At 39.6% G+C, this 14,995-nt stretch overlaps 1 protein-coding gene across 1 annotated transcript in view; it reads left to right on the top strand.

Annotated features, from left to right (window-relative positions):
- The window catches only part of LOC145449542 (uncharacterized), a 43,833-nt gene extending 33,052 nt beyond the window's left edge, over positions 1–10,781 (top strand). Inside the window, exons 18-25 of the mRNA XM_080327928.1 lie at positions 3,617–3,742; positions 3,890–4,000; positions 5,156–5,366; positions 5,854–5,998; positions 6,384–6,611; positions 7,166–7,192; positions 10,194–10,262; positions 10,324–10,781. Of these exons, the coding sequence (XP_080184054.1) occupies positions 3,617–3,742; positions 3,890–4,000; positions 5,156–5,366; positions 5,854–5,998; positions 6,384–6,611; positions 7,166–7,192; positions 10,194–10,262; positions 10,324–10,367 (961 nt within the window). The 3' untranslated portion in view covers positions 10,368–10,781. The remainder of the gene's footprint in view (positions 1–3,616; positions 3,743–3,889; positions 4,001–5,155; positions 5,367–5,853; positions 5,999–6,383; positions 6,612–7,165; positions 7,193–10,193; positions 10,263–10,323) is intronic.
- Positions 10,782–14,995: the final 4,214 nt, after the last annotated feature.

Raw genomic sequence — 14,995 nt, 5'->3', positions numbered from 1 at the left:
AGTTCGTCAGCCCCACCAATAAAAACGCTGGTCTTGGGCTCCCAAAGGGTGATACACCTGACTTGCTTCGCCCCCAGACCCCCCGTCAGGATATACGTTTTCACCACTACTTGTAAGCGAGATTTCTTATGCTCATTAGTGGGAAACTTTCGGTAGTCGCATCGCTCGAAAATTTTCTATAATTCATGATTGAATCGGTCAATATTATCGGAACTTGCATATATATTGCTATAAATATTTTATTATCTCTCTGCCCACGTAATCGGATTTACCGGTAGCGCTGAGTGAGGTGTGGGCTTGCAAAATGTTGGGCCCGTAAATAATAATTGAGCATTTCAGGTGGGCCCTTTGATATAATGACTTCGTTTCATGGTTATCTCGTGACTTCCTGTCTGTTATGTGAGAAGATACTAAAATCACCCGATTGTACTAAAGACGCACACGATTTCAAATTCGTATTTCTTACGATTTCAAATCGGTATTTCTTCACTGGGGAGTAATTTTTCTCTGCGGGATGGCATTTAGCTTGTAGATTGCCAGGTCAAGAAGATTTGGCGCCAGCCATATATAGGCTCTTATGGACAATTGAAAATTTATGTATTTTGTACGTACATTGAAGCTTTCGGTCAGCACAAGGGCAATCCTTTTCGGTCAAGGTTTTCTCGCTACCGATCGTTATGACGCACTTCTCGGAGTCGCATGTTACATGGCCAACAACTTCATATGTCTTGGTTCATCGCGGCACGGTAATAGCAGACGCCGAAATGCCAATTTCTATAAATTATGCGTATTTTTTCTTGGGGGAAGCCGGAAGGGCAGCCAATAATGAAGAGATTCGGCAACATTGAAACAAAACATTTCTATAAAGTTTCATAAATTGTCAAAAACAGTCTATCATTTATGTTAATTCACGAAATAATTTTGGACACCCTCGAGCTTGCCCCCTCCAATTGATGGGTTTGGGGTGCGGCAGTTACTTTCATGCATGTATGCAAACATACAGGCGTACTTGCCCCACCAATACTCTGCAACGAGCGTATCACTTTAATACGCGTAAGCGCCTATGATCACACCGTTGACTCCGCTTAATTCGCAGAGACGGCTTGGTCCGGGTTAACCAGAACACATTTAAAATACAATACTGTTGAAAAATGAATTACTTGCAGCTGCCTTATACCACAGTAATCGGCACATATCTTACTATGATACATTCAGGTAAGTTGTATTGTATAGTATTTTCGATACCAACCCATTCAACAAATACTGTATATTGTATTACTGTGCAACACACTCATATATGAATATATGATTCAAATAGTACGTTTTTATATCGCCACCGACACACATGACTGCCGAACTGTCAAGGAAGCGTCATTATTCTTTTCTTCGTTTACTTTAGTGAGCGTGCAATGCAGGGTTGTAACCAAGTCACATGGTTCCGAGTCACGAGTCAATCTGACTTTTGTGGTTTTGACTCGAGTCGAGTCGAGTCATTTTCAATTCATCACCGACTCGAGTCCGAGTCCAAGTCACCGTTTTAAGGGTCAAGTCCGAGTCATAGTGTTATGACTCGAGTCGAGTCCAAGTCACAGTATTGAAGTCATGTTCAACTTATGTTTTCAATCATGCTTGGGTGATATCGAATTCCTTGCTTGCCAAACATGCTCATTTTGTCCCTATCATAGTCTTGGCACAAGTTTATTTAGTTAGGCAGATAACAGGCAGTTCCTGGCCTCATATACCGATGCTACAGATAGACGAGACAGGCCGCCAATACGATAACGTTGCTAATCTTAGAACTTTAAATCAAATATCTGTCTTGTCAGTCTGATATTTCACAAATAAAAGCATTCAGTTTTTATTACGAGCACATCGACGACCGCTCACAAATAGCTTATAGAGAATAAACGAATTCACGTCTACATACTATCTGATAGAGAACCTACGAATTCACGTCTAGCTAGATACAAGCTGGTAAAGAATCAACAGATAAGCGCTTATGTAGAGGTACAGTTTTGCTTTCACATCATATCAGGTGGTTGACCAGAAAAAAAGGTCAACTTTCCTGCTCAGCTGCCGAAATAGTCGCCGGAGCGTTACTTTAGTGCTGATTTACTGTTGTCTCAGTCGAATTTGCCCTACATTTACCAAAAAAATCTTAAAAATGAGGACAGAATCTCAAAAAATAGGCTACTTCTTAAAATTGTTAGATTATCTAAAAGAACTTAAATTTGGCTTAATTCCAACCAGTAGAAAGCAATGCTAAGAGAAAATATTTTGGATTAATTACAAATAGAGACTTTCGAAATATACCGGCTATCTCATGGTATTGTTAGATTGTGTAAAAATATGATTCATATAAAATTTGGCTCAATTCCAACTAGAAGAAGCGGAGTTATTAGAGTGGAATATTTTGGATATGAAAAAATAGTTGACTTACTGCTAGTATGTAATTATATTTTATGAAATCATTTCTCACTAAAAATACTCCATGTATTTTCAAATCCAAAATTTTCTCCTCTCATTTCATTGATTCCACTTTTTCAAATTAGGTCAGATTCAGTGTTCTTTTTATGCAACGTAGCAATTTTAACAAGTAGCCACCCAGTAGAATAAAAAAGAAGGTATTTTTGATCGGCCCTATTGTACAAACATCACACAACATTAGCCATTCATTATTATCACGTGCACCATGCACATACCTAACAAAACGTCAAACGGACGGAGGGTATTGTGTGTTTTCACAGACAGCAGATCAAATCAATGAGTTACACTTGAAAAATACTAAAGTGGAAAGGAGATTCTCATATATGTTGAGGCGGCATGGCCTTAGAATAATCCACATCCACTCGATACACGTTCCTCTGGCGCATTAGATGCAGGAATTGAAAAGCAATTTTGAACCACACCGAAGAGCATTAGATACTCATCCATTCTAGTCGGCCAAAAATGCAAAGAATCATCGCCTTCATATCTACACATGAGCTCATCAGTCTCTTCCAAGTAGGCTACTTGACCATCTGAGTCATTTCTTTGGCGCTAATTGGACTTAATTGCTTCGATTGTTTGCTTGTATAATTGAAATGTCTTGAGTACTTTGATGGCGGAGGATCTATTACCTCTTCATCACTGGATGATTTTGTACAATGCATTGCTCTTTGCTACTATGTACCATTGTCTTTTGCTTTTACGGCAGCGCATATCTGATATCAGACGAGTGCAACGAAAGCAGTGGTGACAAATAGCGATGTCGACAGAATTCGTCACATGCGTTGATCTAACCATTGTGATTCGCAACTTTCTTCACCTTCAAGTCATATAAAATAAGCCGAGTCAATGACTTGAGTCGAGTCATGCGTAATGACTCGAGTACAAGTCGAGTCAATCAAAATATTGACTCGAGTCGAGTCGAGTCATTTTCCCATTTCAAGAAAATGACTCGAGTCAAGTCGAGTCACAAAAAAATCGTGACTCGAGTCTGACTCGAGTCGAGTCATGACTCGAGTCATTACAACCCTGGTGCAATGTCACTTTTTATGCTACACTTTTCTACAAGATGCATGAAACTGTGTCCAATTAAGATGGAATATGAAGCAATCAACGATCTATATCACAGGCCCTTCAAACAGCAAAAATCGCAAGTGATTATATTTGCTGTTCTAATGTCCTGGCTGGCGTCGAGCATCCTTGCGTTTGCACCGTTGGCGAAATCAGCTCAGGATTATTTTGTATCATGTGTGTGGTGGGTATCGTAGGTATCGTAGGCCTACATTAAATATGAAGAGAATTGCGTATGACTTCGTCGCTCATTGTATATTTATGTAATGCATTAACTCGTGTTTGAAAGCGACTGCGGACAGATACATGATAAGTCTGTTTTGCTGTGCAGGTTCAGGACGCATCAGTTCATTGGGAAAATATGCCGGAATGATCTGCAGAGTTTTGTGAGAAATCTTGAGCTTTTTGACACCGATCATAAGCTATTCGGTTACAATGAAAAGTGAGTAAGTTTATTCTGTCGATGGCATGCTGTGCGAACGATTTTTAGCGTGGAATACCAACATAACAATAATACGCCTGAAATGGAGATCCGTCTATGAGCGAGTTATAAGTATATCGATTCTTCCTTGAATGTAATTTAAAATTAGATTTTCAGGCTAATGTCAATGACGAGATCAGTCGATCAATTTATTTTAACAATTCCGTCATTTCAATACAACACATGATTGCAATACAATGAAAAGATAGGAAGGTGTCGAAACGACTCGGAGTAGTCTTTGAAATCAGTAAAAATTAATATAAAAGGACAGTCGACAAAAAGAGGTGGCATGTGTCGGAAGGCGACATAAATATGCCAGGTCGTGATCCGATAGACCTGAAGCCTGACTAGTATTCATTCAGTAGAAATTGCTTGTATTTCGACTTGAATGTGGACACTGGACATGGAAAGGACATGCTCGACGACTCCCGGGTAGCGGGCGAGATACTATTCCGCACTGCAGGTCCGGCATATTTGATAGAGCGATCTTTTTTTAGTCGACCATATGGTAATTGGACGACGTGGACGCGCGTGTGTTGTACTTAAGCACTTTTGATACTGAGGTAAAGAAGTCATTGGATTTTTCGGGCAGTGACCGCAGTGCAACTGATACATGAACTTGGCAATTTCTAATTTTTGTATATCCTTCATGCTTCGGATACCGAATCTTTTGAACAGGGGTTTGTTGGACGCACATCATGGCCTCTTTGGCCATAACTAGCTTTCTAGTGTTAGAGGTTATCAAGATATGGCGAAATTTGCTATTTGCGGCTGGTTGAAAAAATTTCACGGCCACTAGTTGGTGTACGAACTCAAAATTATAATAGAAGTCATTTATTTGATATTTGGCACCACACATCCAGATTCCAGACCTATTTTTGAAATTCAATTTTTTTTGAATATTCACTCTCCCTAATATGTATAATAAATGTTGGCATTGTGCGATTTTATGGAGTATGAATACGGTAATTTCAACCTTCACTATTCCCTAAATGTCGGTTGATAAATGGGGTAAACCCCGATACCCAGCTCTATTGTCTCTATTAGGGCGCTTCAATTCTAAGCCATGTTGTTATAAAACCCAATGTAGACTGATAGAACTATTTTTGTTCCCAGAGGAGATTACAGTTGGGACAACATGATATCTGCTATGAAGCAGCTCAATTCTACGTACGAACCAGAGCGATACTTCGGCTACTACTCAGCGCACAGCGTTTGTCTACCTCGACTTTTCCCAGATCCGGAGAAAGACGAAGCCTGGGGCTATTCTTTGTTCATTATCTTAATCAACTTCTCCGCCTTTGTCTTCGTACTCCTGAGCTACATTCTGATATACAGGCAAGACATTTTGTATTGATAGGTTCAAATCAAAACATGAATGAATCTCAATGCTATATCTTGATAATCCCAACTTATACTGGTCCGTGCTGATCCACTGCAACACCGAGATGCAATTGGATTCATAGAAATACTTGGTATGCTATAAAAATGTCGAGCTTATTAAAAAAAAGTTAACAATAGTAACAATGTAGTGTGGGTAGGAGAGGCAAATTTCCCACTCCGACCCCGATCTAATTACTTGCAAACGGGATCCAAAGCCGACCAGAGTCCAAAATAACTGGATGCTAGAGTTTAGCATGACACCAATCTAAAAAACTACGATTCGTCCTGCATATCCAGAAAACTGCGCAAAAATATATTCGAGTTCATGGTTGAACAAAGGAAAACGTCGGGGTCCCGAGAGCGGCATGAACTTGAGTGCAGAGGTCGTGACTATGGAAACCACCACTAATCCGCCGCCAATTTCAATGCACATGATTTGCAGGATTACAACGCGGCAAAACATTAAAAGATCAAACGAGAGGACAAGCTTAATGCAAAGAAAAATTTCCCGGATAGTACTCTCTGATTTTTGCTGTTGGATGCCGATCTGCATGATGTCTTTCTTGAGAGTGGGAGGTAAGAAGGAGACTCAGTTTGACATATCTCAACCAAATCTAGACTCATAAGAGAGAGAGATATGACATTCTTTTTCGCCTGTACCATGGAGATGCTTTAATGCCGGAGATGCATCCCCTTTTATCTTCTCCATGACATCCGCGGATGCTGGCGCCTACCAGGATAGCTGCGGATACCGGTTTTCGATTCTTTGGTCTCGTATGACCCGGCCGGGGATCGAACCCACGACCTACCGATCGAGAAGCCGGACGCATCACCATTACACTATCTCGCACTATCTAGCTAGAATCATAAGTTCGCCTATACCCACTCCACCGATGACAATAATAATCTGTTGTCGAAGTAATGTCACGCATGCTCAATACTCATGTTCATACTATTACAGGAGTGGTTATCCCGGACCTGGCCTATGCATTCACGGCTATCATTCTTCTACCGATTAACAGCGCCATGAACCCCCTCCTATACTCCGATGTGCTCGATATTTTGTGGGAAAAGTTCCGTCCGGCTGACTCGATAATGAAAGGAGTGGAGCGACGACTCGACATGATGAAAGACCGAAAAAACAGTAGAAGTATTGCAGCAAAAGTTATAAGCAACCCAGCAACTGACGGTGAGTGTGCGATTGAGACTGTGCCTATCCTTCAAATCTGCACACTAGGGCTTTTTAACCGGTGTACACGGTGTACTTTAGGGTGCACCAAATTATGCTTGGGACGCACCATCACTGTAAATCTAAAAGGTATAGAAAAATGATGGGAAATGAGGGGGATACTTTTCCCAATTTTCCACCATATATGAAGGAATTTAGAGGGGGTGAAGAGGAAGGGATATATATTCCACCATCTTAACTGCATGATGGTGGGAAACAAATAAAGACATGGAGGAAACCAGAAATCACATGTTGCAAACTGTCGTATTGGATATTGGTGTATAGTAACCAGACAAACAGCAATCACAGAGCAAATTGTTAGGAATTGACCTTAGAAAATGATCCATCAATGAATATTTATTTCGACTGAACCTTAGTTCTCGAATTGTAGCCGGCATGGTATTCTAAATGTTGGGACCGAGAAGTCTTGAAAATGCATATTATATACAAATCACCCATTGCTTTACAAACCAGTTTGCAATATTGATATATGAACAGGGATATTTTTGTTTCAGAGACTTCGGGGTCGCCTGCACGGATATGTAAGTATACAAATTACTTGTGTTGGTTAAGATATTTAACTGGACCAGTTATGATATGGTTAATCTAGGACAGGGCTCACCAACCTTTTTGCATCCAAAAACTACTTATTGGCTATTGATTGGAGCAGCGGGCTACCATTCTCTCCCGCCATTTACCGGTACCAGACTGAATTTCCACCTGTATACTCATAGCACAGGGCACTGGGCAGGAATCACATTGTGGGGAGAATTTTTAGACAATCTTGTACAATCAAAACACCTTAATTCAACTAGGTAGCCACAAACAGTTTTAACCAACCATGAATTACGTCGCACAATGTTTGTATAAATTATGCAACAATAGTCAACTCAAATTTTCAAATAAATCATGTCACACTTTGGACTGGACATCATGTCATCTGTTTCTACATCAGTCCGCGAGAAGCCTGGCATTGCGTGCTATCAACTAGTGTGTTGTACTCTGGTGGTATATTTAACCTGACACTGTAAGTGTGAGTGAGTGTTCCAGATGTGCATCAGTGAGGCGTGTTCTGTATTTGTTGTTATGAAAGTGCATGTCAGAAAAGGCTGTTTCATAATGATAGGTTTTACCAAACATGCTTGCAACCTTCATAACTGCTGCGCATACACCACTGTACCTTTTCCGTGTCAACAAGGACCTAAAAGTGTGGTGCAGCCTGTTTGGCTATGAGGTGGAGGTCATTTCGCAGTGTTACAATTTCAATCTCAAACTGTTCAGTAGGGCTGTTCAAAAATACCTTTTTTCCGGATTCCAGCCATTCACTGATTAAATTGTCAGGTTACCCTGAAAAACGCTGCACACCAAATTTGGTTCAATTCTAACAAGTACAAGACTCCGCAGATCCGTATCAGGGAAATAAAAAAAAAATTCAAGTATTTCTGTCAACTCCATGAAATTGTTGAGTTGTCTTCAAAGACGATGCAAAACAAATTGGACTCAATTCCAACTATAGTGAAATGGGAGTTAATTTAGTTTTTCGTTGATAATTCTCGGATTATCCTTGATTGGTGGATAATCTTATACTTGTTGGAATTGAACGAAATCTGGTGTGCAGCGTTTTGCAGGGTAACCTGACAATTTAATCAGGGGATATTTGGAATCCGGGAAAAAAGGTATTTTTGAACAGCCCTACTGTTCAGTCTACAGGCTCAATAGATTTCGTTATACCGGACAGCAGCAACGATTACAGAAAGTTAAATAACATGGTATAAACTGCGTCGAGAGAAAGAGATTCAAGCTGTGTGAAAAGATACAATATGTAATGGGCATACAGACATTGAAAATTTGCTAGTGCTTTACGGCTATCTGCTACCGGATAGTAATGCTGTTTACTCCATTGGCATTGTCCTGGACGTCGAGGTACCATAGCGGCACCCCGCGCCATTTCAAGAAGACCGTGGATGGCATTCCGTAATGTCGCTTGTATAGGCAGCGTGCCTTATCCTCTGTCTTATGATTCGATTACATGTTGGTACTACTAATTCTAATTGAAGATATTTGATATCTTCATTTTAAGTGTTTATATATCTGTATTGTCATTTATAAGTCACATGCTAGTTTGATTTAGTCAAGAATAGTTAAATCAATCTAGATAAATATAAACTCACTGGTAAGTGTTGCTATTTGATCTATTTTACGAACAGGCTATTGAGCTACACATCTGGTCCTCGCGGGCTACCTGGGGCCCACCGGCACCCAGTGTTGGGATCAAGTCACTACCTTCGAGTCACGATCAATTCGAGTCATTGCACATTTTGACTCGAGTCAAATCAAGTCAATCGATTTTCGAAGGTGACTCGAGTCAAGTCAAGTCACTCGATTTCTGGAGGTGACTCGAGTCAAGTCGAGTCAAGTCACGAGTCAAGTCACAATTCAAGTCAAGTTGCCTTATCGGAGTATGAGGCATGATCACATCATTGAATTTTGCTAGATGTCTGAAATACATATTGAGTAGTCATTGATTCTGAACCGATGAACGGATATAGACTTGAATATACACGTAAAAAGGGGCTGCATTGCTCAAATATTCGTAGAACTGTTAAACTACGTAAGTAATTGCATAGCCTCAGTTTATAGTTACCAGACAAAATAGAGAATAAAGAAACGAATGGATAAGACGCAATACATACCCCTTTACAAATTGATATGATACAATTCGAACCTACGCCAATGGTTGAGGACTATATAAACTGTATTCGGATTCTATTTAAATAAAACAAGAGGTTTCGTTAAGGTGAGAACAGAAATAGACATTTTGCTAACAAATTTCTTTACTACTAGTTTACGACAACGTAAGCTATAAGCTTCGATCACTTCGTTTGCGGTCAATTTATTTGTGAGAGAACAATGGAGGCGTTTCGCGAACAATCCGAACATATGGAAGATACAGTGGTATTTATCGACACCGATTACTTGATGACTTGAAATTGACTCGTGAATTTTGATCCGAGTCTCGAGTCAATCTACATTTTTGATACGTCGAGTCAAGTCAAGTCAAGTCATTTTAGCAAAGTTACTCGAGTCAAGTCAAGTCATACGAAAAAGGTGACTCGAGTCATCCCAACACTGCCGGCACCGCGTTGGTGACCCCTGATCTACGATATCAAAACGTTCAGTTAGCACGCCCGTCATAACCAAACTTTGGTTCTTGAAATATCAATCTCTTTTCGATAGCAAATGACAATTTTCGAATGCAGAATAGGTATGTGGTTATCTTAATACAGCACGTTAGCTATCTATTCTATATTCTATAATGTTTTCATCTGCCCAAGACACACACACGATGTACAATGTATCGTGGTTCAAAGTTGTTAAGATGTTACTATTGTTTACCATACGTGGTGTTCGAAATCAGTGGTCACTGGTCATTTATTGACCATATAGCGAAAGTCAACCGTAATTTTGTAGAAGTAGGGCCGATAATATAATACTACGATAGTTTTAAGAGACTGGATTAAAATTTGGATTTCCCATTTACAGCAGTATCATCTCCGCCTGGAACTCGAACTAGCAGCACAAGTAATGACTTATCTTCATCACACACTCCAAGTAACCAATGATATCTGCACAGTTTTCGAGTCTATTTTCTAATACGTAATTGTTTGCACAGGTGCTCAAATTCCTCCCACCACCATTGCAGAATCGACTCACTGATGCGGGCAATTATCTAATCCCAAATGCTCAACGTGAAATGAACTGTAGCTGCGAGATTCCATTTCTCAATCGAGTGCCGTGGCGAGATATTAGTACAGTCTCCAGTGTGCAGATCGGAGATGCAGTTGACAGCAATTGCACTCAATAATTCGTGCTCCTGATTACAACCTTTTTCACCGCAGCTCTTCATAGCGCGAAATGTTAGAAGCCCTCAAGATCCATAAGATTTCTTTTTCAGTGAATCTATATATATATCTAATATATTTTTAACGATTATTTCATCATTATGTAATAGCTTTTGCACCATATTCGCTACCTAGCTATGTCTTGTAGTGGTGACGAATTCCGAGCCATATTTTATTCAATACCGCATTGGAACGGTCATGTCGCGTGAATAGCAAACTTTGCTACTGATTTACTGCGAATTGAAGATTAGAGCATGTAGCTAAATAGTCCGAGAACTGACGACGGAAATGTGCATCATGGCGCCTTGGAAGAAAAACTCCTGAATGAATATTTGGTGATAAGTGACTCGAGTTACGATGATCAGCCGGTTCTGGTGTGGTAAATTAAGCTGTGAGGAGGTAGTGAAAATTGATTAAAAATAAACCAATCGACATGCATAAATATCTGAAGCTGGTAACAAATCCCTAGGCCTATAATGATACACGTCAGTTGACTTCAAAAATTTACATAGGTCAAAAATGCTATCGACACTTTTATTATCAGTCATCGAAGGAACTGCCGCAGCTCTTCTTTCGACTGATGGAAATTCACCGAAGCTGATCTCTTCCAATATGAGAAATCGGACTGATGAAGAAGTTGGCCTACTCTCCTATAGCTGAAAAGATCATATCTATGAGCATAACTGCTGCGGCGCAGTCTCCTGAAGTGAGAAAGCATCGCCTTTACAAAGACTATGGGAATAAGTAAAATCTTTATTCAGCCGGTCTACGTCTATACGTACAGTGTTGCAGGCAGGAGGACAAAATGCGCTATTGAGTCATTAAATTTAGACTTTCTGAATTACGATATCATGTCTGTTAGTTACTTTGAACTGCATCTATACGCCATCCTATTCCTAAGTAAATCACTCGGGTTGAGAGTGAAGTTCGGTATAAACTGTGCGTTCTACAGTATAGGGACTGACTATTATATTTCGTAGTCGCATATAGCCAATTTTTGTGTGGATCTTTTGAGGTATGGGATTGTCCTTCTGTTTCCAGGCTGCTCCTATCGCCATCTGATCCGCGTAAGGAGTGTCATAAGTAGGGCCATTTTTATATGACCTTAAAAAATCAATTATATGACTTTATTTTTGGGAAAATATGACTTTATATGACTTTATGCGAAAATCGTGTATTTTTACATGTAACCAACGTCACTCACGGAACTGACGAGTAAAACATGAACAACATAAAAGTAATACACATCCATTTTTATTTTAAACCACTTCTGTAGTACAGTTTCATGTAGTGTGGAATGTTGGAGTCTTTATAGTTACGATTTGGACGTAAAAATGACTTTAGTAAGGAAAATGAGCTCTCCACAGACGCTGATTTTGGTTGACACTTTTGCAGTTTTGCATAGAGCCCTCCTGAAATTTCTTGTCTTTGTAGATCCATAATTTGTTTCACATCGTTTTCGTCCAATCGCTTCTTAATGTAATTTTTGAGCTCAAGCGGATCTTTTTCGAAATCGGGGGCATTTAGATCAGCATTAGCCTCTTTGGTAGTGTACGCACAACTTTCCATTTTCAGTATCAAGTTGGAAATATTTTTGTAGTGGAGGGATATTTCTGTTAACTGACTCGTCAACTTTGGATCGTTCACTGAATCTTTGACGCTCTTTACAATAACTCCTCCAGCTTCCCGTGCGTTGACTATTTCTTTCACTTGTGGAAGTCTCTGAACTTCAAATGACGTCCCACGTCAGTGTACAGAAGTAAAACAGATTGTGTAGCAAAACAATGTAATGTGTGACCTCATAATGCAATGTGTGACCTCGTAGGTCTGCGACTGTAATGTTATGTAGGCCAACCTTACAGTTTGACGTCGTTCAATCAGAAATTGCCTTACTTTCTTAGTGCGTAATTGCTTCAATTGGCATTTTTTATTTAAAGTATACAACAATATGACTTTATAACTCAAATATGACCTAACCAGGAAAATATGACTTTATATGACTTTATAACTTTCTTAATATACCCCATATGGATGCGGTTTTTGCGTTAAAATTGATTTCACGACTTACTGATGCATAGAAAAAAATATGACTTTAATGACTTTAAATGGCCCTAGTCATAAGTCTAGAAATGGGCCGTAGTGCTACAAGTCGGCAGATATGGAATCATAATATAGGATATCGGCTGTGTATATATGACCTTCGCAATAAACATCATAAATGCCACAATGAAAAAAACGCAGGGTATGTAAGTTAGCTATTATAGCTATTAGATATCACAATTTAAGGTAGGCCTAGGTATCTGGAGGGAAAATACATTAGAGCCATATAAGTAAGGGAATGTATTTGCTTCGCATTAGGAATTGGCCGTCGCAACTCCACGATTCATACAACACTACCGAAATCGATAACGCGTTTCACTGTGCTACGATTATTCAATTGTTACCGAATAGTCAGTGAGGCAAATTCGTTTGTGCCTTACCGCTGTCATTCTACGTCGCAATACAGTGGAGTTTTTCATTCCTTTGCGAATTTGAGGGTGTTCTGGACTAAATGTTCCCTCTAAACTGCGCGCGTGCTCACAGAAAAATGTGTGCCGCGCACAGAAAAATCCCCCTGTGATTCGAGAAAAATCATCACTATCTTTCACAGAAGGCACTGATGATCATCACACGGAATTTATGACCATTTCAAATGTAAATCTATAATTTGTAATCAGTAATTCGTAATCAGACGAAGCGACACAATAACATTTTGTAGAAAATGAATTAAAATGCGATAAAAAAACGCGAGTCCGTCGCAGCGAACGCCCGAATTTTGCAAAATTCGGGAGTCGAGTCAAAGTGATGACCATTTTTTAGTCAACACCAGATATTATCGTAAAAAAGTGGGCAATTCGTGAGTCGAGCCGAAATGATGACCTTTTTTTAGTTAACCCAACACATCACAGGAAAAATGCGGATAAATTGGGAGAACAGCCGTGGCAACTCAATGCTAAGAACTATTGTCTAAGGCAGGGGCGGGCAACTTCTCCAGTCGGCGGGCCGGATGTAGGTGCAATCCTTAATTAAGATTTCAAGGTGTTCGATAAGCCATTTACCAAGATATCAATTCATTAGGGTTGAGTACAACGTAAATGCCGATAACGCAAGTCTTCTCGCTTCGACTAACTTATGCGTAAGCTCCACTCACGCACGCTGCGCACACACGCAAATAATAATTTGACGTAGGACGTAGGACGTAGTGGGGGCGAATTTCGGCAGACTAGGGCCGGCAGGCCACATTATCGACTAAGACGGGAAACTGTCCGCTGGCCGGACAAAATCCCGTCGCGGGTCGTATGTTGGCCACCCCTGGTCTAAGGGACTGCGCAGTGTGGGTTAGTGAGTTTGCGCAGACTCCTGAAAAATTAAAGGGAACATTGCTTCTGGTGCTTCAGCATTGTTATTATTCAGATTTTCGAAATCAGTGCGTCAATTGCATTTGATTGATACCAGTTATTAATTACAATGGTCAACAAAATGAATTTTATTTTTTAGGCTGAACATCTGAGAGCCGTTTCTTGGGTTTTTGAGGTTGTTGATTACGAATATCACATTAGTTTTGTCAGATTGGCTCTCTGTCAGAAGATATTTATACCACTAAAAAAGCCCAAAAATATTGTATTTACCTTTAAATATTTCAGCAGGTAGGAAGAAAATCGTAGTTTTTTTCTAATTTTATACTGCGCATAAATGGCTAATTGACTATATGAAGGACCCTCATGTCATTATTAGTCATTCTATCAATATTAACATGCATGATGTGAAATATTTGTTTGTCAAAAAAACAGTTTTTCAAGCCTAAAAATTGTACTTTTGCACAACGGAAATTCATATTCTCCTGTATGAATTGGTCATTATACCAAGATTAAAGAGGAGTATAACACTATAAAATTTGTCCTTGAAAGGCTGAACTACAATACTCATATGTGTCTCATTTCTTTTGACTGGTAAATGGATAATTTTACACCGATTTAACAAAGTGGGTATACCTAAGTAACCCTATCAAACGAGAAGCTTAAATCTGGTATCTGGTATATTCGAATACCAATGAAAGATCCAATTTCACATTAGGAAGGAGTTCGCAGCATGTAATTTCTCCTAAGATGTAGTAAATAAAACTTTTTAGATGATCACAAAGCACCCAACTTTAAACAGTTGGTCCGAAAATTAGTATCTGCATATCGAAAACTTGGAACAAACATGAGCATAAAAGTTCACTTCCTGTTCAGTCATCTTGATATATTTCGTGATAATCTTGTTGATTAGCAAGGAGAGAGGTTCTACCAAGACATCAGAACAACGAAAGAAAGATACCAGGGCAGATGAAATGAACCATTGAACATATTATGTCAGACCATTGCCGGAACATTTCGAGAAACTGCACTAAATAGCTTACAGGCG

Source organism: Botryllus schlosseri, chromosome 11, assembly GCF_051294905.1.
Source record: "Botryllus schlosseri isolate E-star chromosome 11, Bs_hap1, whole genome shotgun sequence".
In the NCBI taxonomy this organism is placed as follows: domain Eukaryota; kingdom Metazoa; phylum Chordata; class Ascidiacea; order Stolidobranchia; family Styelidae; genus Botryllus; species Botryllus schlosseri.
This window is presented reverse-complemented; position numbering and strand designations above follow the sequence as displayed.